Source organism: Macaca thibetana, chromosome 14 (assembly GCF_024542745.1).
Source record: "Macaca thibetana thibetana isolate TM-01 chromosome 14, ASM2454274v1, whole genome shotgun sequence".
In the NCBI taxonomy this organism is placed as follows: Eukaryota; Metazoa; Chordata; class Mammalia; order Primates; family Cercopithecidae; genus Macaca; species Macaca thibetana.
Genome location: NC_065591.1, coordinates 48,570,464 through 48,598,271, shown reverse-complemented (window position 1 = coordinate 48,598,271; position 27,808 = coordinate 48,570,464). Strand labels below are relative to the sequence as shown.

Sequence of the window (27,808 nt, the reverse complement as noted above, 5' to 3'; positions counted from 1 at the left end):
CCCCCAAACCCGCATATTCTAACCCCACATCTCCTCCCCACCCTAGCTTCTGGGATGCTAGCTGGCTGGGGAGCTACTCCCAGCCAGTAATATGGAAAGAAAAATGACTTCCCTGCAGCCTTGGTAAGTGAGGAAAGAGAGTACAACTCCCGCCTAGGGAGCCAGGTATAAACAGATTTTGGCTAGAGAATGACTGGTTATGGCCCCAACACTGGACATCAGTGAGGGGCAGTGATGGGCAAGGAGTGGGGAAAGAATAGGAAAACACACATGAAGACAGCTCGACTCCTCATGGTCTATACCGCTCAGCCACACTCATAGAAAACTTATTAGGAGACGTGACTAAAGTTCAAACTACATATGCCCCAGGGAAGGGACTGTGTTGTCTACAAACAGGGAGGATGTCTTTACCAAGGCCCCCCATGAGCAGTGACAGCTCCCAACTCAAGGCATAGACTCAATTCATACTTGGCATCCCTGACCTGGCTCTTTGAAAGGACAAGGCACACACAGCTACCCACTTGTCCAAGTAACAAGGTCAGCCTTCAGAGGATGTTTCTTTGAAGCTCTCAATGTAGAACATGATCTCTCGGTTTTCTAAGGATGACTATGACTTTTGGAAAGAACTAAAAGTTATCTGGAATTACAACTAGTTAAAAATATGGTGGTCATGCTTGGGGATACCATCTGGTATCCAAAAGCAGGGATATGAAAAAAGTTTCAAAAACAATTTTCTCACTTGGCTGAAAACCTGGCTCTGATGGAAACTTCTAGTGGTGGTTTACCGCAATGGGTAATGAGCAATGGGACATCAACAGTGCATGTGTATAGCCTCCCGAAGAGACAACACTGAAAGGAACATCCCTCACTTGGATGCGGGCATTCTGATACATTTACTTCAGCCAGTTACATCCCACAGGCATGTTTCCCATTAAGAGCCTGGTGGGGCAGACAATGATTTGTCCTCAACTCCTCAGAATGAGTGTACTCTGCTGACGAGCCTCACCTAAGAACAGAGTCTCATCTAAAAACCGTCTCCTCTTCCCAGAGAAGAGCCTGTCCCCCGAGCTGAGCAACCTTGAAAGGCATTCAGTTGCCAGCAGCGTGCCCTCAGGCACAGAGTCACAGAGACCCCTGGGAGAGGAGACCTAAAAACCTGCACATGCAGACTGCTGCTGTCCTCAAATAAAACCTATTATCTTAAAAGCCTGTTTGCCAGGTTTCCGTGTTATCGGAAATCCCAAAGTACAATGGGATGATTTGAACAAAGACTTCCCTCTCCCTGGTTTGGGCTACATGAATGCTGATTATTTTGCTGGAGGGATGTGGGCTGAAGATGAAAACAGTGAGCTAGAGTTTGAACCCAACCTCCTCCCATCTGAAATGAACAAAAGAACTTAGGACTAGACAAAATGAGTCTGGAGATACCCAGTTGGAAAGTGACTTGATTTTCCTCTGAACTTCGTCAAGGATGCGTGCAGTGAGCCTGAGCAGGAAGACACTTTCTCTGTCCCTATCTATAAAAGGAGTGCTTCTGCTTCCTGCATATTCGGGACTAAATGCATATGACACTGATAGATGTAGTAAGAGAGGTTACAGATACACAAGTTTTTTTTTCTGTTGGGTCTGAAATTAGGTGGGTTTTGTCAATGGGATTTGGTTAATGGGAGCCTCTCAATCAACAGTGTGAGCTGAAGCAGAATGAAGGAATCAGAGCAAGATATCTATGATGCTGCAATAAGTGGTAACCAAGACAATGATCCCCACCTCTTCAGGACAGGTACACAGAGTCAAGCAAGCAGAGGGATTAGGCTGTACTTGTTGAGCACCTACTGCATGCATGCCAGGCACTTGGCCTGCATTATCTCACTTAACCCTGCCAAGTCAGTTTTAGTATCTCTATTTATAGAGGAGGAAACTAAGGCTCATAGAGACAAATAACTTATTCGAGATAGCAATTGGACTCCAAAACCGGGGCTTTGCCACAGAAAGACCCTATGGCAATTCCCAAGGTCTGAGAGAAGCAGGCTTTTGCTCCTTTCAGCCCTAAGACCAACGCCCAGGGTCAAGGAAAACTGTGGTGGTAGAAAGAGCAAGAGCCCAGAATATCTGGATCTCAGCCCAGTCCTGCAGCTTACTGACTCCTCCACAAGTCACATCAGTTCTCTGGACCTTGGTTTCCAGTTTTGCAAAATAAGTGGAAACCACATCTCATCTCACAAAGTAGTTGTGTGGATTGAAATGACACTGAAAACCATAAAGCACACATTATATACAAAGCATTATTTGGAACTGTTACCAGCGAAGACCCCAGAATTTAAATCCCAGCTACACTTTATTTCCAAGGCATATGTCTCCAGAAAGCTCAAGGTGCCAAACCATTAACTTCTAAACAACAGTCATCTCCTATAAACATCCCAATAGCATTTTATAAATTAAAAAAAAAAAAATTGTTTAAAGCACAGTAATCCTGTGGCTGGAGGATTAGGTTCCCATTCTTTCCCCAGGAGAACAGTAATGTCAAGAATCATCAAGGGCTAGGAGCAGTGGCTCCATGCCTATAAACCTAGCACTTCGGGAGGCTGAGGCGGGAGGATCACCTGAGGCCAGGAGTTCAAGACCAGTCTGGTCTTGAGACTGGTCTCCATTAAAATTTAAAAAAAAAAAAAAAATCAGCTAGGCGCAGTGGTTCATATCCATAATCTCAGGCCAAGGCAGGCGGATCGCTTGAGCTAAAGAGCTCAAGACCTGGGCAACATAACGAAGCCCCGTCTCTATGAAAAATAAAAAAATTAGCTGAGAGTGGTGGTGCACGCCTGTAGTCCCAGCTACTTGGGAGGCTGAGGCACAAGAACTGCTTGAACCTGGGAAGCAGAGGTTGTAGTGAGCCAAGATCACACCACTTCACTCCAGCCTTGGCACAGAGCGAGACTCGGTCTCATTCATTAAATAAATAAATAAGTCATCAACACTATGATGGGAGGTTAGAAAGTTATAAGGAAACAAATCTTTTACTGAGAACACCTTATTAAATGACACCTTTATCCCATTAATTCCTGGGAAAACTGGCCCCCAAAGTCATGCTCTGTCCTCAAGGAACCTACACACAGAGAGCTCAGCTAAAACTACTGATATAGAGGAAAAGTAAATGAGAAGAGGGCACACTCACAAACACCAGCACATTTTTTTAGTAGCTTACACCCATCAGCTAAGAGTTGGGGGAAAGCAGTGCACAATGAAAACTAGAAAACAAAAGAAAGCTCTTGTCCCAAACAGGCAGACACCTCCCTCCACACCCCCTCTTCTCAGAGAAAGAGACACACACAGACAGACCGCCAACGCTCACTGTAAACTCCCAACACCCTGGGGGAGGCTGTCTGACACGGGTTTTCATTCAGCAACTGTGGCTTCATTACTCAACTATGGCTTACTGTGTTCCTTCTCCTTCCCCCTCAAGTCCTTTCTTGAACACAGGCTGCAGTTCCTCACCCCACTCTACCCCAGGAGCTAGAAACCAGCTAGAAAGCAGCCCCTCACCTTGCATGAAAATAACCCCATAAGCACTGTGTGCCGCCATCCCCACCTCCCCATGCCTGTTCCCCAAATCGGAGTATTGCCCCGAACCTGGTACAAGTCCTTGTTCTGTTGTTTGACCCTGGGCCAGTCTCTTCTAACCAGTGCCTCTGGTGAGCCCTCTTCTAGCCTATCTGCTCCTCCTAGCTTAACAAGCAGCTACTTCTCACATTAGACAATGATATTTTTCATCGGAGATCTGAGCACATCCAAGACTAGGGGGAGGTAAAAGAAGAGGACAAGAAAGGAAGTCACAGGAAAAAACAAAATTACTACTTACAGGAAGCAGCTTCCCTTCCTCACACAGCAAAGCCACCACTGCAGCATTTTTGCCCAGCATAGACAGAGCCAAAGACATGGTTGCTGTGTGGCAATGACTGAATCCCCAATGCCAATGCCCTTCAAAACAGCAATACCAAAGGCCCAGCCAACACCCAGGTGTTTGAATGAACTAAAGGCCCCATCACCATCTCTTCCCCTACCTGTGACTGTCACAGACACTGTCTCCTAGTCCAGGGAAGAAAACTGAACAGTCAAGTTTCTGGATCTGCTTGCCAGGTGTTTCCATTTTTCCTCGTTTTTCTGCTACCATGGCAACCAAATACAACAGGCAAAGCTAGCCCAAGACTGCCAGCATCTAGAGACAAGGTGCTGGCTATATCAGCTGCAAACAGCAACGCATCAGCCTCACAGCCCAGGGCTCAGCAGATGAGCAACAGGACAGACTCCTGTGGGAGTTTAGGAGCAACTCCCCTCTCCAGTGCTCTAAATCTCATTGCCAGCTTTACCAACTTGTAGCTGCAAGAGGAACAGGAGACAGCCATCTCCTAGCAGCAAGTGATACCCCACCCCCAAGCCCATAATCAGCACATGCCATAGAAGAGTCTCACCCTGCAACCTGCAAAATGAACCACCTTCAGCAAAGAGGTCAAAGATCTGGAAGATAATTCTTACCTTTGGAAACACTATCTTTTTTAAGTGCTATCCTCCAAACACTACTCACAACATTCCAGGAAATTCCAACTTTTCCAAAAATCCAATGAGAAAACTGAAGGCTGCTCAAACCCCAATGGAAACAACAAGCTAACCCCCTGGGATGCTGGGAAAGGCAGGTCAAGCAAGGGCACCCTCCAGGTTTGGAACCTCCAAAGTGATCTTGCATATCTTGCAGCTGGTGTCTCAGCACACAAGCGGGCCCCTGAACTTCCTAAGTGCATACTCTCTTCTCCCAGCCTTAGGCCCCACCTCAACATCAAATGCTTGGCAGAGCCTGGGGATCGGTGTAGATCAGTCAGCTGCTAGCATCACTTCTTGGGAACGCTTCTCTCCTCTTCCCCGAGAGCTGCAGAGGTGTTTGTCAGTGGCTCCCAGGGCAGCCCAGCACTGAGGAGAAAACACTCCTGTACATGAGCACCAAACAACAAAACCACAGTCCTGGAAGTTCTGTGTCAAGGACTACCCCTTTAGGAGGGGCCCTGCTTGTGGCTCTTTTAGCCAGAAAGGGTCTGGCTTCAAGCTCACAATTCAAGAAAGTCACTGAGAATCAGGAAAGAGGCTTAGGAGAGGAGCAAAATGATCCAATCACTGGAAATTAGGCCCCAGGATAAAAGGTTTGAGAACATTTTCTGGAGAAAAGACTACCAAGGAGGCTTGGCATCTTTCAAACAAGTGCAAAGTTATTACAGATGAAATTTCATTGCTACAAATACAATTACAATTAAAATCTTTCTGCAGCAGTAGCCTACTCAATCAGCACACTGAGTATGGACAAGGAAGAGGATTGTCCCTGGAAGACCTCTGAAATGAGAAGCAGTATAGCATAGTGTTTAGAAGCATGGCATCTAGGACCAGACTACTTGGATTCAAATCCTGACTCCACCACTTACTCTCTGTGTGACCCTTGGCAAAACTCTTAACCTCTCTGTGCCTTAGTATTCATGATAATAATGGTATCTTCCTCACAGGATTGCTGTGAAAATTAAAAATATGTAAAGCACTTAGAAAAGTACCTAGTAATAGTAAGGGTGCTATGTGTTAGCTATAAAAGTAATAATAATACTAACAATACTATTAATATTATTCATTTTAAAAGCTCCCAACTCTTATTCTAGGAGGTAGAATACTTCATTTAATGTTAAAGAGGAAATTCTAGATCCTGAAACAAGGGATGCTATAAAGTGTCTGATATGGTTTGGCTGTGTCCCCACCCAAATCTCATCTTGAATTGTAGCTGCCATAACTCCCACATGTCATGGGAGGGACCCAGTGGAAAGTAATTGAATCATGGCAATGGGTTTTTCCCATGCTGTTCTTGGCTTTATAAAGGGGAGTTCCCCTGCACATGCTCTCTTGCCTGCAGCCATGTAAAATGTGATTTTGCTCCTCATTCGCCTTCCGCCATGATTGTGAGGCCTCCCCAGCCACATGGAACTGTGCCAATTAAACCCAGTCTCAGATATGTCTTTATTAGCAACGTGAGAACAGACTAATACAGTCTTTCTCAGAAAATTATGGACTGGGTTGAAATTTGTCTGCCTATAGCTTTCACTCATTGATCTGACACCTGCCTTTGCCAGCCACATAATAAATGTACCCCACTTCCACTTGCTAGCCCTTCTCGAAGACTTTTACCACATCCTCAATCTTCTCTCCTGCAGATTAATCACAACAGGTCACAGGATAGGGGTTCTAGAACCCTCGCCATAATGGTCCCGCTCCTCAGGGGAATATCAATTGCTCAACACCTCTCTTAAAATGCAGTATCTAGAACATGGTGTTTGGAGATTGGCATGCCCTTGGTACTACATCAATTTGTACTGAATGGATGAATGAAGTGGTTCACAAAAACCATGATATAACAGAACTATTCTCCCCTTTTCTCTATGCATTATAATTTTATTAATAAAGCCTGAGCTTGTATTAGCTCTCCCATGAGGCATTTTCACATACCTGCTGGCTTGGTGGGTAAAGGAGTGTCCCCTGGGGGAACAATACAGAACCCATTGACTGATGCCTACGCCCCTCAGGGGGTATAATAAAAAACCGGTGGCATAACAGAAAAGGTCAAATGAGAAAATTAGCACTCTAGGCCAGGCGGGTGGCTCATGCCTGTAATCCCAGCACTTTGGGAGGCTGAGGCAGATGGACTGCTTGAGGCTAGAAGTTCAAGACCAACCTGGGCAACACAGTGAAACCCCATCTCTACTAAAAATACAAAAATTAGCTGGGTGTGGTGGTCACCCAGACACCACAGAGTTTTTTGAAACTCTGTCTCAAAAAAAACAAGAGGGCAGAGCAGAGTCCATCAGGTGACCTATGATGGACATGAAGCAAACATGAGAAATCAGCGTTTGCTGTTTTAAATCATGGAGATTTTGTTCGTTGTTACTACGGCAGACCCTAGCCTACCTAGCCTGATTCTATATGACTGACACAGGAACAGCAACACTCAGAGCTCATGTCCTCTGGCCCACAGCTCACAGCTTTCACATTATTTCTTTTCCTTATGCCTCTAACCTGTAAAATGAGAAACCATCGTTTGGAGGGGCATACATGGGTTATTCCAAGCAGCTCAGGCAAGTCCTACCTGCCATCAGTGGGGAGATGTATCTGTTCACACCAATAATGCCCTAGGAGAAGTCACCATGGAGATGGGTTTAAAATTTTTTTTCTTTTATTCCCACAGAAGAAGAAACTCAAGATTATGTGACTGAAATCCACCTAAGATTGCCACTGCAGCCCAGAGAATGGATGGACACTTGGTGGGTGAAGTGGGAAGACACCTGGAGGTGAAGAGAAGAACTTGGGAGTAATTTAGAAGGGATGAAAAGAGCAAGTCGCCTAAATCAGTGGTTCTTAAACTTTTACCGCATCAGAATCACCTGGAAGGCCTGTGAAACCACAGATTGCTGGGCCCTGCCTCCAGAGTCTCTGATTCATTAGGCCTGGGGTGGGGCCAAGAATTTGCAGTTCTAACACCTTCTCAGGTGATGCTGATTCAGAGACCACACTTTGAGAACCGCTGCTCCAGAAGAATTAGCTACAAGAAACTGGGGGGTGGAGGCTCTGGCAAGAGGAGTCAATGTGGTTACAGCTCTCCAGTGCTTGGCCTTAGTGGATTCTCTTTGGAGAAGAAAAAGAAAGGAGCCAGTTTTCCTTTTTCCACCCAAGACATTAGTCTCAAACATAACACACTACACAACAAAATTAAGCTCCTCTAAGGGAACAAAACAAGAATCTCATTCATTTGCATAATTTTAAAAAAACTGGTTCTGTGAGAAGAAATCATGCCGCACTCACCCTCCAGAGCTTCCCCAGGAGGTAAATCTAAGTGTATTTCATTTAGGAGGAAGCAATTTAGGTAATTGGTTGCAGCCCCTTTTTTAACCTTATCTACACACTCCCCTTCACAAACCTCCATTGCAAGTCAGCTTTCTTGCACTTTGACCCCACCAAGGCTGGTCACACTCTCCTCAGCTGTGAACGACACCTACACACATGCACGTGTACACACTTATCTTCCCTTATCTAAATCTTCCCTCTTCCTCCAGTTTAGGGCCAGAGGCTTCAAGAATATCTTTCCTCTCTTTCATTCCTATCACAGTCAATCAATCACCAAATCCTGTTCATTTTACTTCCGAAGTACCTCCAGAATCCATCCAGTGCTCCTCATTTTTCACTTTAACTCAACTGGTATAGATCCCCCATGCTCTACCCTCCTTCCCCTCTAGGTTTTTGCCCAGGTTGTTCACCTTGACTAGACTGATCTCAATTTAAACCCCATCCCCTTCCAGATGAGGAGGCCATCTGTGGTCCCTAAGCTAGGTTAGAGTCCCCTTTATCAATTCCCATTGAACTCTATGTTTCCTCTATCATGAACATTTATCACATTTGTGATCTCTTATTACCACAGCAGACCCTAGCCTATTCTGACTGATTCTGTATGACTGACGCAGGAATTAGAACACTCAGGACTCATGTCACCTGGAACCATCATATTATAGCTTTCACATTACTTCTCTTCTCCATGCCTCTAATCTGTAAAATGAGAAACTATCCTTTGAGGGGCATGCACACATTATTCTGAGCATCTCAGGTGAATCCTACCTGCCAACAGTGGGGAGATGTATCTGTTCACACCAATAAGAGCAAGCAAATTCCCTACTCAACCGTAAGCTCCTCACCACCAGGACCACATCTGTGTTGCTTGCTGCTGTACCTGTAGAGTCCAGCACAGCCCCAGACACAGTGTAGGTACTCACTAGGTATTTAATAAGTGCAGGAATCCTCCCTTCTTCTCAATGCCTATAGCATATTCTGCCTGTTGTAAGGAAAGTCTGGCCAATCAGTGCCACACACCACCTGAGACAAGCATGTACCCCCATGACATCCAGGAGATGGAATCTAGAGGGGAAAAAGTAAGCCTTGAAAAGAAGGTGCATCTTCCCCTCGGAAGCTGGATGGAACTGAAATTAACTACAGAGATGTTTCGGTAGTAGGAAAGAGGCTACCTTTTGAAGAGAAGTGGTCAGTAGATAAAGTCTTCTGTTAAGAATGAGAGGAGAAGGAATTGTGTGTGACAAATGTTTTGTAATGGTAGGTCTGCATTTTCTAGCAGCTCTTATGGAAGTTGGTAAGTTCCCAAGCTAAAGGTTCTGATGGACTCTCTGTCCAGACTTAACAACAGGCACCCGTGTCTCCAGGATGCCTGAGGACTGAACTCAATGACTTCCCAAGAGCTTCTGACCTTCAGGATTCTATAAACAAATTTATTCTGAGCTGGAATTTGGGGAATCCACATCCTGGCTCTTTTTAAACAGCAGTTCGTTCTCAATCTAGGAGACAAGACAATCTTTACTCACTCTCTTTATTAGTATTAATGCTTCCAAAGTCAGACTCCCAACTCCAGCCCCTGACTGTCATCTCCTATGGACCACCAGCATCAAAATAACTTAGGAAGTAGCCTCTGACTATGACAGGAGTTGGACTTAATGAGGAGAACACCACGCAAAGGCAGCACAGGCCTTGAAGCCTGGCTAACCTGGGATGGCATCTTGGCTGTCCTAGCTGTGTGTCCCTGGGCACTTCCTTGGGTCTCAGGTTCTTCATCTCTAAAATGGCGATGGTCTATCTCTCAGGATGATCCCATTAAATGAGATATGCGTGTAAAGCCTCCGGCACAGAGCATACGTGCAAGGATGTCAGTTTCACCATAATTATAGCTTTCTAGCTTTAAACGTACTGTGGGATAATGATTCTAAGCTGAAAATACTATAGAGATGAAATGACACGTTTGGAATTTGCTTCAAAATAATCTAGGGGATGAGAGTGAAGGGATAGATAAAATAAAATTAGCCATGTTTTGGAAATTGTTGAAAATGAGCAATGAGTATATTGAATTTATTACCATATCTCTTTTTGTATATTTTTTTCCATAATAAAAAGTTTAAAGGTGTAGGTATTAAGGGAGGGAAATGCTGTAAAAATACAAATACTGAGAGTTTATTTTAAGATTATATTTGGTCTACGTGACTAAACAGAGGAAAAATGATTTGAAGAAGGAAAAAACCTTTAAAGCTAACATCTATTTGTTACTTTCCGAAACATAAATGTTTTCTTCAAATAGAACTGTCTCAAATGAATGGAAGGGGGCAGAACGATGCACATTTCTTGCCTTCCTTTTTTGGGAAAACACATCCTGCTTGGGCTGTACATGTATTTTTACGTAGACAAGCCCTGGGTGGTAGAGCCCACCTGAGCATCCGAGAGCCCTGCTGAAACTGAGCTGAGGAACAGGAAAGTTCCCATGTTAGGAAAAGAGAACAGAAAGAACTCAAAATGTTCAGCGATGATGGGGATTACCAGCTCTCCTCTCTTTGGATTTTGGACTCTTATTTGAGGCTTCCCTGGGAGCCTGATTCAGCTCAGTCTGAGGGGACACCCCCTGCCTCCACCCACAACACACACATGTTTTAAGAGATGGGGTCTAGAGCAGGATGTGGTGGCTCACGTCTGTAATCCCAGCACTTTGGGAGGCTGAGGCAGGAGAATTGATTCAGCACAGGAGTTTGAGACCAACTTGGGCAACATGGTGAAACCCCATCACTACAAAAAACACAAAAATAAGCTGGGTGTGGTGGTGCATCCCTGTAGTCCCAGCGACTTGGATGGCTGAGGCAGGAGGATTGCTTGAGCCCAGGGAGGTAAAGGCTGCAGTGAGCCAAGATTGTGCCACTGCACTCCAGCCTGGATGACAAAACAAGACCCTGCCTCAAAAAAAAAAAAAAGATATTTGGTCTTGTTAACCTTGAACTCCCGGGCTCAAATCCATCCTCCCACCTCAGTCTCCCAAGTATCTGGTAATACAGGTGTGTGTCAGCTATATTTCCACCCAGATGAGTGGGTCCTCTCCAAACAGGGCTAATGTACCAGAAGATGTATCAGGAGAAAGGGTTCACTCAGGGGAAACGGAACTTTAAAGAAGCTCTGACAGTACCCATCATAGCACATCCCTGTATCAACTCTCCTCTTCCACAGCTTGCCACTGAGAGAAGTCTGGAGATGGAAAAATAAAATTCTTCTCACATTCCTGTTTGGATCAACCAACTCACTCACTCCAAGCCCCTCTGTCTCAGAGAAAACAGTCCAGCAAGTTTTGTCTTCAGCAAATGCCTTTAGTATCCCATACTCTGCCCAGATAAGGAGAATACATAAAAATACTTACTCTTCTTGAAGAATGAATTCACTGTTTTCCGGAGAAAACTGCCCCGTCACAGGATGCCTGAATGCTGTGGTCTGCTGGTTATGGCTAAAGAGAAAGAGAGATGATGGATGAGAATTCGTGTGAATGAAAGGAGTACAGACATGACAGGTCAGTCAGCAATGTCTGGCGACCCTGGTCATCGAAGATTTCTCACAGGGGGAAAAAATGTGGGCCTTTCCCCTGAGACACACTTAGTCTGTCAGAAACCCGCCACACTAAGAAAAGCCCAAGAATTTCCAGCTCAGGTGCCAGAGCCCACCTACGAGACAGGGAGACTTCTAAGGAAGTCTTGGCTCCAAGAGAATACTGCATCTTGGAGAGACATTCCATGAAGTACTTACTCCAGCAAACTGAGACGATGAGCAAAAAGTCACTTTAAGACAGTACGAGCTAAAACAAGAATGAAGGAAAGCAGATGACACTTCCGACAGCTTCCAAATCCATGAACCTAGTGAAAGAATTCTAAGAATTAACCACCCACCCAGAAAAATCTATCTTCTGAAAATTCTTCTCCCTACAACAAAATGTCTTCACTTCAATGATGGGATATAAATGTATGGGCATGTCTCTGCAACACGACCTGCACAATTTCAGCACGGTGGAGTTTCTATCACCCTTTTGAAGTTAGGAAGGATCAGCTTCCACACCAGGCTGACAGACACAAACAAAGCGTGTAGGTGTTTTGCGCATCAACAAAGGCTGCTTGGTTCTTTGAAAGGGCAGAGGAGCTGGCTCTAGAGACTGTTGGTTTGCTCCACAAATAAACTAAACTAAACCTCCTCTTTTTAAAACAAAATATGATTTATTTAAATTTCTTTTAAGATCATAGTCATTGCAGACTTTTTTTTTTTTTTTTTTTTTTTTTTTTTTTTTTTTAAAGACAGAGTCTCACTCTGTTACCCAGGCTGGAGTGATGCAATCTCGGCTCACAGCAACTTCCCCCTCCTGGGTTCAAGCAATTCTCCTGCTTCAGCCTCCCAGGTAGCTGGAATTACAGGTGTGCACCACCATGCCAGGCTTATTTTTGTATTTTTAGTAGAGACGGGCTTTCCCCATGTTGGCCAGGCTGGTCTCAAAACCTTGACCTCAAGTGATCCACCCACCTCAGCCTCCCAAAGTGCTGAGATTATAGGTGTGAGCCACTGTGCCTGGCCTGTAGACATTTTTTAAAATGTAAAAAGTAAAAAGTCACCCATGACCTCTCTATGTGGAGATACACCTGGGTATTTTCACCTTCCAAGTTTTTAATTTTCTTCTACTTAAAAGAATCACTTCAGGCTACTGAGAGTGATTTTACTGTATACAAAATTCTATGTCCTGCTTTTTCACTTCCTATTAACATAGAAAAAGTCCTATGTCATTAAGACTTCTTTATTCAAAATAGCTGAATAATAGTCTTATCATACGAATGTAAACAAAAATTTTTTTGACAGGGTCCTGCTCTGTTGCCCAGGAAGAGTACAGTGGCGGGTGATCGTGGCTTACTGCAGGCTCAAACTCCTGGGCTCAAGCAATCCTCCCACCTCAGCCTCCCAAGTGGCTGGGACTACTGGTATGTGCCACCATGCCCAGCTAAGTTTTGGGTTTTTTTGCAGAGATGAGATCTCACTATGTTGCATAGGCTCGTCTCAACCCTCAGCCCACCAGGCTTGCTTCCCAAAGCGTTAGGATTATGTCTGGCCAAATGTAATTTTTTTTACATACAACCACTCAAAAAGTTGCCTACTGGGCACCCACGTGCTGGGCACTCCTTTAGGTACTGGAGATAAAAGGTGAACAAAAAGTCCTTATCCCACGGTATTTACATTCTAGAAAGATTTAAACTCTTCTAATGCTAGATATTTTAGGTGCCTCCCCCCACTATTATAATCTATATCTCCTTCAATGTAATTTGAATCTTGCAATTCAAATTTTTCCTTGGGTTAAAGTCTCAAAGGTAAAATTACTGAATCAAAGGGCATGGTCATTTTTTAAGGTTCCTAGTATAGACAGTTAAAATGCTTTCATAATCAATAGATCATCTCAGTTTGGTATTGTTAAAATATTAGCCCCATCTCCAAATTGAGGACTAAATCTCCCTAGAGATTACTGTCTAAATCAGTATAGCACAAAAGTTATCAAAGAAAAACTCTCTAGGCCTACAAAGTTTTTTTTACACCATCCTAATGCCTGGTCAGAATCTCCAATGTCCAGGTGTCTGGGATAACCTGGGCACTGAGGGTTAGAGCAACCTGAAAACCCTAACAAGCCAAATGTGAAGCCAGCCATGAGGCCAGATTGTTCCTTAGTCCTGCAACTATGCACCGCCTCACCATACTGTCACCCTTCCCAACCATAGCCAGCCTCTGAATTCCCTCCTCCTGGTCCCAGGCAAGCCCGTGGAATTCTAGGACCTCATTTGGCAAACAGCAGACTAGTCTTCCCAAAAAAGCAGAGTTAAGGCTGAGCATCTAAGATAAGGACAAGAAGCAGAAACAGGCCTTCTTAACACCTGTTTTAAAAATCCTTGCACCACATTCAATGGTTAGGCTTTATTTATACCCAGCTTTTTCTTTTTTCTTTTGAGATGGAGTGTCGCTCTGTCGCCCAGGCTGGAGTGCAATGGCATGATCTTGGCTCACTGCAACCTCTGCCTCCCGGGTTCAAGAGATTCTCCTGCCTTAGCCTCCCAAGTAGCTGGGATTACAGAAACCTGCCACCACATTTGGCTAATTTCTGTATTTTTAGTAGAGGCAGGGGTTCACCATGTTGGCCAGGCTGGTCTCGAACTCCTGACCTCAGGTGATCAGTCCACCTCAGTCTCCCAAAGTGCTGGGATTATAGGTGTGAGCCACCACTCCTGGCCCATCTTTTTTCAGAGACTTATCTCCACTTGCCAGAGAATCTGAAAATGCAAACTCTAAATCTAAACCTGCCCATTTCCACCTGGAGGGGAAAAAAAAGCCCTGCTCGTAACAGAAATAACCATAAAACATTAACACAGCTATCTGTGATTATCTCTAACAAGGTTTGCAGTTTACAAAGCATTTTCTTACTCATCTGGGCTATTACCACCATCAGTCCCACCATCAATGAGGAAATAGGGCTCAGAGAGGTAAATGTGGTTGGGGGTTGCCTGGTACAAGATAACTTTGTTGATAAATTATAAGACTGGGACATGGGGCAGGTGCAGTGGCTCACACCTGTAATCCTAGCACTTCCTGGGGCTGGGGCAGGTGAATCGCTTAAGCCTAGAAGTTTGAGATCAGCCTGGGCAACATGGTGAAACTTTGTCTCTACAAAAAGTACAAAAATTAACCAGGCATGGTGTCACACACCTGTAGCCCCAGCTATTTGGGAGGCTGAGTTAAGAGGATCACTCGAGCCAGGAGGTCGAGGCTGCAGTGAGCTGTGATTGTGCCACTGCACTCCAGCCTAGGTGACAGAGTGAGGCTCTGTCTCAAAAACAAACAAAAAAGTGATAAGACTGGGAAATGACTCCAGGTCTTCTATTTCTAAATTCTGTGTTCTCTGTATGATAACCTGCTTTCCCTTTCCCTTAGGAGTCTCAGGGGGGCAGCTTCCTGGCCATGATCAGAAAGCCCTAAAGACACAAGGCATCAGAAAAACAGCACCAGCTGCCACTACTCCCTCTCATTCTTTATCTCCCTCTTTCCCCTTTTGTCCAGGGCCAAAGTTCTGAGTGACAGCACTTGTGTGGCACTCAGTAGTCCCCAAACAGCCTTCGGTTCTACCATAAGATCAGCTGGTGGATCTCTGGCAGATGAGGGTAAAAAGCAAATCTTCTACAGGCGTGGGGCAGATCCAGCAGCCAGTGACCACCACTTCATATACACTGTACATTTTTTTTTTTTTTTTTTTTTTGAGACACAGTCTCGCTCCATTGCCCAGGCTGGAGTTCTGTGGCGCGATCTCCACTCACTGCAAGCTCCGCCTCCCAGGTTCACGCCATTCTCCTGCCTCAGGCTCCCGAGTAGCTGGGACTACAGGCGTCCGCCACCATGCCCTGCTAATTTTTTGTATTTTTAGTAGAGACGTGGTTTCACCATGTTAGCCAGGATGGTCTCCATCTCCTGACCTCGTGATCCGCCCCCCTCAGCCTCCCAAAGTGCTGGGATTACAGGTGTGAGCCACCACATCTGGCCTACACTGCACAATCTTAATAGCAACTCCTGGGCTCCCCACCCCAAACTGTACCAGCTTAAATAAACTCAGGGTTCTAAGTAAATGAATCTTGAGCTGCAGAGTTTAGGCACTAAGATGAATTTTACATTCTAACATTAGAAGAAAGGTAATTTTTAAAAAGCCAACACAAAATAGCTGTCATTTGATCAGACCTAGAGACAGTTCTTCAAAATTCTTTCCCTAATATGGATGCTGCCCTCTTTGCCAAAAGAGTTTTCAGTCACAGTGTCAACACCACCACCACCATCTCCTGCAATTTACAAGGAGTTTTTTTTTTTTTTTTTTTTTTTTGAGATGGAGTCTCGCTCTGTTGCCCAGGCTGGAGTGCAGTGGCCGGATCTCAGCTCACTGCAAGCTCCGCCTCCCGAGTTTACGCCATTACAAGGAGTTTTAACTAAGGAGCTTTAACTGTGCTTACATTCATCATCTTATTTGCCCCTCCAAACTACCCATTGAAGTAAGCAGGGTAGATATTTTCATCCCCATGTTAAACATAAGGAAACTGAGGTTCCAGGTTATGGGATGTTACTAGAATACTATTTTTTTTTTCAAAAAGACTCATACATTGAGAAAAGAGATGAACCAGTGTAATGGCTTCTGAATACTGAAGTCTTAAAATTTCTTTTTTTTTTTTTTTTGTTTGCGACAGGGTCTCACTTTGTCACCCAGGCTGGAGTGCAGTGGAATGATCTCAGCTCACTGCAGCTTTGACCTCCTGGGTTCAAGCGACATTCCTGCCTCAGTCCCCCAAGTAGCTGGGACTTAACCGGCGCATACCACCATGCCCAGCTAATTTTTTTTATTTTTAGTAGAGATGGGGTTTCACCATGTTGCCCAGACTGGTCTCCATCTCTTGAGCTCAAGCAATCTGCCCACTTTGGCCTCCCAAAGTGCTAGGATTACAGGCGTGAGCCACCGTGCCCGGCCAAAATTTCATCATTTTTTATCAAACACATTCAGCTTGCTAATGGCAGAGCTTCTGGTTCAGCACTCTAAGCAAAGGGATGTGAGTGAGGTTCCTGGGCGATTCCATTCAATATTCACAAATCCGTAAAAGGGCAGGTTAGGTATCACCACACCAGGCCCCAAATGAAGAAAGTAAGGCCCCCAAAGAACGGTGATTTACCTACGACCGCAGTGTGTGTGTTGTCTGCACACCACCATCCTTTTGATCTCTTTCCACTACTCCAGGCTCACCCTTGCCAAACAAAGGCTGCCTATTAAACACTGGCTCCTCAAACCCATTTGGAGATTGCAAAGTCCTCTGGCTTTACTCGCTGTCCCCGGCTTCCCCACCACAAAAGCCCTCAGTCAGCTCCATTTCCTGATTCTAACACCCATGAAGAGACTCATGTCCTATCACTGTGTCTCAAGAAGTATTTAGCAGGCACAGACACATCCCCTGAAATACCTGTTCTTAGACCTGAATTGCTACCTTGCTCTATGGTAGGTTCAGAGATGGCCCGGCTGAGAGCCAAGTGGCTGGTTTCAGGGGAGAACAAAAACTCTCTCTGTTCCACACAAGGGCTTCTGTTTCTCTTCAGGCTACCGAGAAAGTAATTTGGCATATGAGGTAAACACAAGCTAGCCTCCATTTTCAAATCCCGCTCTTACTCCCAGAAGCAGCCCCTTGAAGTTGAATGGCAGCCAGTCGCACTTAGGAAAGGACCAGGGAACATGGATAGAAGATGGCAGGGAAGGATGATTCCCATGAAAGCAGGCTATGGGTAACCATCCATGTAAATAAGCACGTCTTCACAAGCCCTGGGCCAGGAAGGACTTGGGTTAGGTCCTAAAGAAGTCTGACAGCAAATACAAAAGACTTGATAAGAGAATAAAGTGTGGACCATGGAGAACTGATTTAAGGTCAATGTAAGACAGAGTCAACCTAAAATGACAGAGAAGGCTAGTCAAAATGTAAATACATCCTACGGTTTCTTGCAGCATTTTTCCAAGATTAATTTTCTATTCATATGGATTTTGATTGTAATGTAAGCAGTGACTCTTGTTGGTTAAACACCAAGGTTCCAATTAGCACAGCAATTTTTTTGGCATGGCAAGAAGTTCTGGCATTATGTGACTGATGCTTAACAGAACAGTGGGGGTCGGAGCACCCTGATAAATCTGGTTTTCTGACAGCAGTGGTATTGGTATGCTGAGAGTGTGACAAATCTGCTCCGTCAGCACTAGCTCTTATCTGGACCACGCTATAAAGAGAAGAAACTGCTTAAAACGTAAGAAAAGTATCTGGCCTAAAAGCCTGAGGAGGGACTCTGTTAAAGATCTTCTCATTGGTATGCTCAGCAGTATCTGCCCCTCTGGACCTTCTGGTTCCTCAATGTGGCTCCCAGAACACTGTAAAAGGTTACCCTGCACGCCTGAAGCCACATTCAGCACTGCCCCCAGGCTTGTAAAGCCACTTACTATCTTTGTTCTAAATGCCAGTGTCTGGAGAAAACCAAGGATTCTGGATAACCTAATAATGCTCCTAGTTAGGTCTCAAAACTGGAAATTGAAACTCTGAGAATACAAGAAATTGCCTCTTCTTCGTCTTCAGCTCGGATATGGGCCCCACAAAAAAGAGGTAGCAATCAAGATTTGAAACAGCATCTTCACGTTTCCTCAATTGTTTTTTAAGCTCCTTGTGGCTAATTTTACTTAACACTTTCACAAGATTGCTCATTTAATGCAAACCATCATCATTAATGTGGTGTTTCTAAGGGGACTGAAAATCTACTGAAATGGTCTTTCAAGCGTGCACTATTTTGACAATATCAAGATTTACAACAGCTCACTGCACACGGGCATTCCTGTGACAGGCCCTTCTTCCAGAATCAGGCCTTGATGAGCCAATGTAAGGTCCCCATCCTCTCTTTAAGTAGAAGCTATCAACATAACACTAATCAGCCTCCTTCAACATCTGCCCTAAGCAACAAGTCAGCCCAGAGCCCTAGGGTCAGAAGATCTGGGTTCAAACCAGATAAGCCACCTCACCTCTCTGAGGATCAATTCTTCCATTTGCAAATAGGGGATAAAAATGTCCCTCCGAAAGTTTGTTATGATGATAAAATGAAGGAACATACATGAAAGAGCCTTGTGAAATGTCTGGCATACAGAAGGCCCTCAATTAATGTTTGTTGAATCCAACTGTACCTTGACTATAGCAATGTCTAATAGGCACCGACATTTTAACAGGGCAAGAATAGAATAAGCCTCCCTTCCCCCCAAACTCAATACTCCTCCAGCCTTCCCTATTTCCATGAACATCACTACGACCTTAGAGTCATCCTTTATTCCTTTCTTTACCTTAACCTTCATGTACAATATGTGAAGCACGCAGAACCAAGTCCTATTGCCTCTATCTACAAAATATACTTTGAATTAATCCACACTCCACTCCATCTGTACAGCTAGCACCCTACTCATCTCTTAACTAAATACTGCAACAGCCTCCTACCGGCTCTTTCTGCTTCTACCTTGGCCTCTGTAGCACCCATTCTCCTCATTGGACGCTTCATGGATCTTTTAAAATATAAGCTAGACCAAGTCACACTCCTCCATTAAACTCTATGATAGCTCTACTTTACACACAGAGTAAAAAATAAGCTCCTTACCTTAGCTTACAAAACGCTAAGACGCCTTGACTCCTGTCTGGTTCCATCTTCATCTAGTACCATTATTCCCCTTGTCCATGCTGGCCCAGCCACACTGGCCTTTTTGTTCCTTGAACACCAGGCTCTTTCCTACTTAACAGTCTTAGTACTAGCTGACCTTGCAGCCTGGGTGCTCTTTCCTCTGGATATTTAAGACAGAGTCTCACTCTTTCACCCAGGCTGGAGTGCAGTGGTGCAATCTCAGCTCACTGCAACTTCTGCCTACCAGGTTCAAGGTGATTCTCCCGCCTCCACCTCCCAAACAGCTGGGATTACAGGTGTGCACCATCACACCCAGCTAATTTTGCCTCTAAATGAACTAGCTAGCCCTACAGAAATCTGGACTCAAGTAACAGAGACAAGAACCTAACGGTCACCCTGAGAAGGCAGTTGGCTTCTATTCTTACTGCCAGTGCAAGGGTGAGACACCAACATGCCAAGAACACTTCATCCTTGGCTCTCCTGAACTGTGTTACAATATAATTTGGAGAAATTAGCCCTCCCCTACAACTTCCTCAACTCGCCTGTAAAGGAGGGTTAATACACTCCACTGAGAGAATCAAAGAACAGAATGCAAATACCTGATAGGAAATTACTGAGTGATTAAAAACACACAGGAAGATAATACAAACATCATCTGTATCTCCCTTGTACGAACTGGGAGAGTGTTTTGGCATGAAACCTACAATTTGGTAACTGATTCTATCCTCACTAGTATTGCTCTCTATTTATTTTATGTGTGTTTGTTCTCCTCCCTGTCCCCTCCCTTCAAGTGAGATCCAAGGGTTGGGAGGAGTCATTCCTTACTCCTCACGTATCTCCTACAGCAAAGAAACAAGAATATTCATAGAGTAGGCACTTGAACTCCTTTACTTCAAAACAGCCTGAGCACAGACATATCACCTTCAGAGTGATATGTGAAGGGTGATATGTGCAGAACCAATGTGATTTCTTATTTCAGCAGCAAAATGCATCACAGAGCCCTCAAAGATAGGGGGAGGCAGAAGGCCACAGGTCCTGAAAAAGACTTCACCAGCCCTGGAGAGCATAGAGCAGGGCAAATCTAGGCCTCCCCCATTCCCGTAGCATCCACATCTGGCACACACTCCATACCAACGTGGGCAGCGACATGGAAACCCCATCCAACTCTAGACCCCCCACCTGAGGGGCAGTTAGTAACTGTGCTCGGTGTCCAAAGGTGCCAAAGGGAAACAGCCTGGCACAGGCAGAGCTGGGCATGAGGGAGTCACAAAATTAACTGAGCAAACTTAAAGCCCTCACAATTTGCAAAGAGGGAAGTCCGTCTTTTCCAAGCTCTCGATTTAACAGTCTTCTGGCATGATTTGCAAACCTCTACATTTCATTAGGTTCTATTAAGTTCTCCAGATCCACTCAATGGCCAATTCATTCTGCAAAGTACTCTTCTGACTGAGTCACCCACACCGCAAGCCTGCCTGTCCCCTGAGTTCCCACATGCAGCCCCACGACTTGGGGTTGCTACTTGGTGAATACAAAGTTTTAATTTTGATTTCATGGGATCCCAGTAACCATGAGAACATTAAAGTCAAGCTCCTGATAGAAGGAGGAGATCAAACTCAGAGAGCCCGTTCCTAATTTTTTTTTTAAGGAAGTTGGCAGAGGAGCAATGTGGTAGGAGCTGAGTACCAGCTTTGTCACTACCAGCTAGCTCTACAGCCCAAGCAACTACTCAACCTCCCTAGGCCTCGGTTTCCTCATCTGTAAAAGTGGGGGTGCAGGTAGGTTCTCCATCTAGAAAGGCCACACAGGCCTGCCTGAAGCCCAGGCAGATCAGAGTCACATAAACTGGAATTCAAATCCCAGCTCTGCCACACACTGGTACTGCATGACCTTGAGCAAGTTAGTGGCTTTTCTGAGTTTATCTGTAAAGGAAAGATTAATTCCGACCCTGCATTGTTATTAAGAATACTGATAACGTCCCAGCCCACAGTAGACACTTCAACCTTCAGTGCCTGCTATATTTATCTTATGCTAGCTCTAAAACTGCACTCCAATAGAGTCGTTTTGCCTTTTTCCACATTCCATACTCCAGCATGTTCAGCCTGCTCTAGGACAGAGGCTCAAGAACACACTTCCTTTTCTTCCCTTTGAGTTAAGGCACAGCACCCAGCCTCCTGTTAACATTTCTATTTAAAGAACTCACCTGGCAGGCAAAGTGGTTTAAGATCAAGAGGCGCCTTCCACCAGCCACACTTCCATCCCCGACAGAGTTCAGAAACTGCGGCCCGAGAAAAACCGCATTCTATAGAAGTTTTCAAACATGTCCTGGGAAACATTTTTAATCTTAGAACACCCAGTTTTATGCTTCCATTTAGTACACTTAAATGAGTCAGGTTCCCCAACTGTAAAATGAGAAAGCTGGAGCAAGAGATGTTTCCAGGATCTTCCCTCCAGCTGTAGCATTTTAAGATGCTGAGGTTCATCTCAAACTACAGTCATCCACAGAGCTACAGACTGAAATGTAACAACACTATACACAACTGCAAACACAAAGAGACAGGCAGAACAGTTGTCCTCCCCAACCTCACTTGCCAACAAAATAACATCAGGGAGGTGTAGTTAATGATACTTAGGTCTTATTTATGCCCAATTACATTGGATGCTAGTTGTTTTTAATTAACTGTTGGTGCTCCCAACCATCGAAAACTCCCGTTCTCTCAGTCATGACTTGACTTTCATGAATCAGAATATACCACAGCAAACTGAATCCCTATAAAACCAGTACAGGACTAACCTGCTTTCTTGTTCTTACTGGAAAAGGCAGGCGACACACTCACCCTCCCTTTGGGCTCCATGTTCAGATAGTGTCTTCCCCAGCTGCACTGCCTTCTGAAATCTTAGGTTTAGGTCAGACAGGGAGGGAAACTCCCAGCCTACCTGCTCTCTCTCAATTTTGGTTCTTGAGCAGCTGCCTCCCAAGGTGTTACAAATCCAGCAGCCACTTGCTCCTGCTCATTCATTCTCCTTCCTCTCCACCCCTCAAGCAAAATCTGGCAACCAGGCAGGAACATAGTTCCAGCTCTGAGTCACTGCCCCACTGTGGCCAAGGGGAGCAGTGGATAAAGGTAAACAACCAGGCAAGTACTTCATGTCTCTAGAATCCAATTCTTCTGTTCTTTGAGACCGTGGGGTTGCCTGCCCCTCTAGAACCAGGACATAAAGAAACACCCCTACCTACAGCTCTGGAGTCAGAACAAATTGCTCATTCAGGTTTGCCCTACCATACCGAGCTGAAATCAGCCCCAAATCAGAGACTATCTTTGGTGAAGAAACAATGGCTCCTTATCAATATTTCATACCAGTCAGGGCAGGGAAGAGTTTGAGTGGTTACAAGTCAGCAAACCCACTCCCCCTGGTAACAATGATTCTTTCATCACTGCTTGGGATGCCTAAGGTTCTCTCAGCACCGATTTAACCATGTGGCACTCATTCCCAGAACAGGCCTGAAAAGGAGAAGGGAAGAGGGCTTAAAAAGAGACACTAGGCACCAAAGTCACAGATCAACACTCTGGCTCTTTCCATTGCAACCTACGTAGGTCTACAAGTCACAATGCAGGTGACACTTGAATATGAGCTCCATGGGGCAGAGACTAGTGTTTTCACAGCTATGTTCCGGGGCTTAGCATAGTGCCTGGCACATAGTAGGTATTCCAAATTCAAGTATTTGTTGAATGAAAAAAAATACAAGGGATTTTGTCCTGAGTCTACTTAGGATGACTATATTACTAAAACTCGTATCCATCTTTTGCCTTTTGGAAACCTCCATATCCTTCATAACTCTTAATACTACCTGTAGTGAATGTTCTATAAATCTTTAAATGTGGAGATGATTTACTGTGAAACCGAAGAAGCTCAAGCTTCAGGGCCCCTCACTTTCACAAGCCTCCTCCAGGCCCCAGGAAGAGCCCTACCAATGTGTTTACATGCTTTCTGCAATTTTATTTATTTTTAAAGAAGGCTCCCCAAATTATCATATTAAACACCAAGCCCTACAAAATATCAATCTGCCATAGCAGAATGAATGAACGACTCACAAGCCATCCTGAAATATTATCATAACAAGGGCATTTGCTTGGACAGAACTATTTTGGTCACAGAAGAGGTATACCCTAGCCTACAGACACAGCCTAATCAATCACAACTCAATCACTATAAAGACTGGATTAGGTTTAAGAGCACAAATCCCACGCATTCAACACTTATTAAAGCCCAACTATTTGCTTAGCCCTCTGAGTGCTTTGGAGAAAAATAATGATTAGATCATAATCACCTCCACAGAATAGTAGCTTATAATCCAATAGAATAGACTGATATGGTCATAAGTACATATAAATATATATATATACACACACAGAGCTCAGAGCAGGTGTTGTCATAGAAAAGCAAAGCAGACCTATTTGCTATGTATCAACCTAAAAGGCATAATACCCTAGAAGGTAAATCATATTATCTTCAGTTCACAAATGAGGAAACTGAGGCCCAAAGGAGTCAAGAGCCATTCTAAGATCACATAACAAGCAAGTGGCAAGGTCAAAATTCAAGTCCAGATCTGCCTAACTGCAAAGTGTGGGCTTGTTTCTAGTGGCTACATGTCAGTCAATGTCTAGTTGCTCTATAGAACCTCCAAAATGTCTTGGGAGACACACTGGCTTTAGAGGTAGAGAAACCACATCGGGCACCAGCAGAGGTTGGCAAGCTTCCAAGAGTCACACTCTTGAGAGTGGAGGAACAGGAAATGCCAGGAGTTTATTCATCAGTTATATAGAAATAATCCTTGTTCACCAGGAAATACCCTAGCAGGAATTAGTGACAGCTATCTTGGGAACCAGCAGGGGCCACATGAGAGGCTGCCGCCCTGTGGCTTCGTCTCCAAATTCCCTCATCCTTGTTGCCGGTTTAAGCATGCTGGAGCACTGCTCTTGTTCCATTATCTCCTGCCCAAACACCCTTCATGGCTCCTCAGTGTTAAAGCCTCTTTATCTCTCACTGCTTCCCGATACTCTTGGCTTCTGTCAACTTTAACTGCCCACCAGTCCCCAAGTCACCCTTTCTTTTCTACCTCTGGGCTCTGGCTCCATCTGTCCTTTTCCCTAAGGATTTCTGCCCAATCTTCAAGGCCCCTTCTCTTCCAAGTAGCCCTTCCTAACCATGCCAGACCACTCTAATTTCCTTCCTTCCTCAACATTCTTAGCACTGAAGGCTTACACTCTTCAGTATTCATATATAGCGAGTCTCCTCAATTGTAACATATAGGAATTATACTTTCCAACAGCTCTTTTAATTTTACTTTTCAAAAATTATTTAAGTACTGCATGCTACCGAAGGGTATAAACTAAAAAGCGGTTCCTTTTCCTGCCTCCAATTCAGTGTCAATCCCAGGGGCAACTACCTTGATCCGTTTCTTGTATATCCTTTTCGGGTTTTGCACTTATGACATTTTTATGAACTCAAAATTTTATATATATATATATATATCGTTTTAGAAAAAATTACATAAATAGAATAAAATTGTACATATCATTCTATAACTTGTTTTTTACTTTACATACATATCTTGGACTCCTCCATATCCATATGCAAAGATGAACATAAACAGCCCCCTCCACACACAGGTTTCCCTAGGACTCCCACACCACACCAGTCCTTTGAGAGATGATCCACAGGCCCATCCCATATGCCAACCTATCCCAATATGCATCAGAGACTTCAAATTCATGACCTGAAAACCAATTTGTCCCCCAAACTAGTTTTATTTGAGCTACTCAGATTGTAAAAAATCAGTCAAAGTTTAAAAATAGAAAAATTTCATATAGAAATTCTGCTTAGGCCAGGCACAGTGGCTCATGCCTATAATCCCAGCACTTTGGGAGGCCAGGGCAGGCAGATCACCTGAGGTCAGGAGTTTGAGACCAGCCTGGCCAACATGGTGAAACCCCGTCTCTACTAAAAATACAAAAAAGATAGCCAGGCATGGTGGTGGGCACCTATAATTCCAGCTACTCAGGAGGCTGAGCCAGGAGGTTTCGTTTGAAACCAGGAGGCGGAGGTTGCAGTGAGCTGAGATTGTATCACTGCACTCCAGCCTGGACAACAGAGCAAGACTATGTTTCAAAAAAAAAAAAAAAAAAGAAAGAAAAGAAAAAGAAATTGAACTTATGTTAGAAAACAAAAACTGTGGCAACTCTGGGCCCCAAGGAGAGGTAGAATGACCCTTTTATTTCCCTGCAGTCCTCAACACTCCCTGCTACTTCCCAATGTTGATGGTGAACACCTAGTGTTATTTATCATCATATCTAACATTTCTAATTTTCTTAAAGAAATTTCTGTAAATATAAACAGAGTGTTATGAATACTTCAAAAACAAATTCAAGAGCATAAACACCACAAGTTGCCTTTCTGTTATCTGCTAAGCCTCTGTAGACATCTGAGTTTGTAACTCCTACCTTGTACCAACACCACTGATTCCAGAGAAGACCTTCCTTTCATGAAGAAGATCTGTTTTAAAAAATAAAGATTTCTTGATGGCAATGGTGGCTCACACCTGTAATCCCAACACTTTGGGAGGCCAGGACAGGTGGATCATCTGAGGTCCAGAGTTCAAGACCAGCCTGGCCAACACAGTGAAACCCTGAATACAAAAATTATCCGGGTGTGGTGGCACATGCCTGTAATCTCAGCTACTCAGGAGTCTGAGGAAGGAAAGCTTCTTGAAATCAGGTGCAGAGGTTGCAGCAAGCCAAGATCATGGCACTGCACTTCAGCCTGGGCGACAAAGTAAGACTCCATCTCAAAAAAAAAAAAAAAAAATTAATATATAAGACTAGAACTAAAGGAAGATGCCAGGTGTGGTGCCTCTAATCCCAGCACTTTGAGAGGCTGAGGTGGGCGGATCACTTGAGGTCAGGAGTTTGAGAACAGCCTGGCCAAAATGGTGAAACCTTGTCTCTCCTTTAAAAAAAGAAAAAAAAAAAAATTAGCTGGGAGTGGTGTCGAATGCCTGTAATCCCAGCTGCTTGGGAGACTGAGGCAGGAGAAAAAAAAATAACTAAAGGAAGATGACAAAAATTGGCCCAGAATTTTTCCGGTCACAAATATATTTAAAAAAAAAAAAATTCCAACAGTGAACGGACTCACTCTTAGCCTTCTCTAACTGAGCTTTTGAAAAGGTAAACCCCAGTTGGGCACAGTGGCTCATGTCTGTAATCCCAACACTTTAGGAGGCCAAGGCGGGTGGATCACTTGAGGTGGGGAGATCGAGACCAGCCTGGCCAGCATGGTAAAACCCCATCTCTACTAAAAATACAAAAAAATTAGCCAGGTGTGGTGGTGGTGGCACATGCCTGTAGTCTCAGCCACCTAGGAGGCTGAGGTAAGAGAATGGCTTGAACCAGGGAGGCAGAGGGTGCAGTGAGCTGTGATTGCGCCATTGCACCACTCCAGCCTGGCAACAGAGCAAGACTCCATCTAAAAAAAAAAAAAAAAAAAAAAAAAAAAAAAAAAAAAAAGAAAGAAAGAAAAAAGAAAAAAGAAAAGGTAAACCCCAAACCAGTCAACAGACTGTTTCTTCCACAGAGTGAAAAATCAAGAAAGATACCACCACCAATTCTATCCCTAAAGAATCCAAAGGAAGAGCGGTACCAGTGGATGCAGCCCTGATGGCCACCCAAAGAGGCCACTGGCAGTAGGCAGGGACTCCTGGAAAAGAAAAGCATCTAACCAGGTGCCACCTGGGACAAGATCACAGACCTCTCCCAACTTGAAAAATACACAGTCTACTGTGGTGTTTATAGAACAGGCCCTGGAGTCCAGCTCTCCACAGCTGTCCACATCATAGATAAGGAAACTGCTCCAGAAAGCAACTGCAAAAAGTTGCCACCATTTAAAAAAAATAATTGTTTCAGCTAGGTATTCAAAAGAAATCTTAAAAGGCACACAGTTGCCAGGCGCAGTGGCCCACGCCTGTAATCCCAGCACTTTGCGAGGCTGAGGCAAGTGGATCACCTGAGGTCAGGCATTTGAGACCAGCCTGGCCAACATGATGAAACCCCGTCTCTACTAAAAATACAAAAATTAGCGGGGCATGGTAACAGGCGCCTGTAATCCCATCTACTCAGGAGGCTGAGGCAGGAGAATTGCTTGAACCGAGGAGGTGGAGGTTGCAGTGAGTGGAGATCACACCACTGCACACCAGCCTGGGTGACAGAGCGAGGCTCCGTTTCAAAAAAAAAAAAAAGGCCCACAATTACTACTTGGTCAGACCTGAATGATATTGCTTGACTTGCCCCCAACAACAACATGTGACAATAGTATATTTCCTTATTCATTTAACAAATATTTGAGAGCCAACTAGATGCCAATTTCCTAGTGTCTTATGCATGAAAGGCAAGTAATCAAGAAGAGGGATTAAGGGCTGTTAAGGGTGTGTAACAGCTCAGTTTCTATATATCCTGCCAAAAGATTTAAAAAATAACAGTTTTTCTCATTCAGATTAGCAAATGATAGCCTGTCTTAGGAGCTATAAATTCTCAGTTTATCAGTTTATTAAGCCACGTTGAAAAAATTGAAAAACAACATAAATCAGAAAAACAATTCAGGA

General features: G+C 44.3%; 1 protein-coding gene across 8 annotated transcripts in view; it reads right to left on the bottom strand.

Moving 5' to 3' along the window:
- PLEKHA7 (pleckstrin homology domain containing A7) overlaps positions 1-27,808 on the bottom strand; it is a 232,926-nt gene that overhangs the window by 82,878 nt on the left and 122,240 nt on the right. For all 8 annotated transcript variants that reach the window (XM_050759314.1, XM_050759318.1, XM_050759316.1 and 5 more), the window contains exon 4: positions 11,297-11,380. In XM_050759314.1, the coding sequence (XP_050615271.1) occupies positions 11,297-11,380 (84 nt within the window). The remainder of the gene's footprint in view (positions 1-11,296; positions 11,381-27,808) is intronic.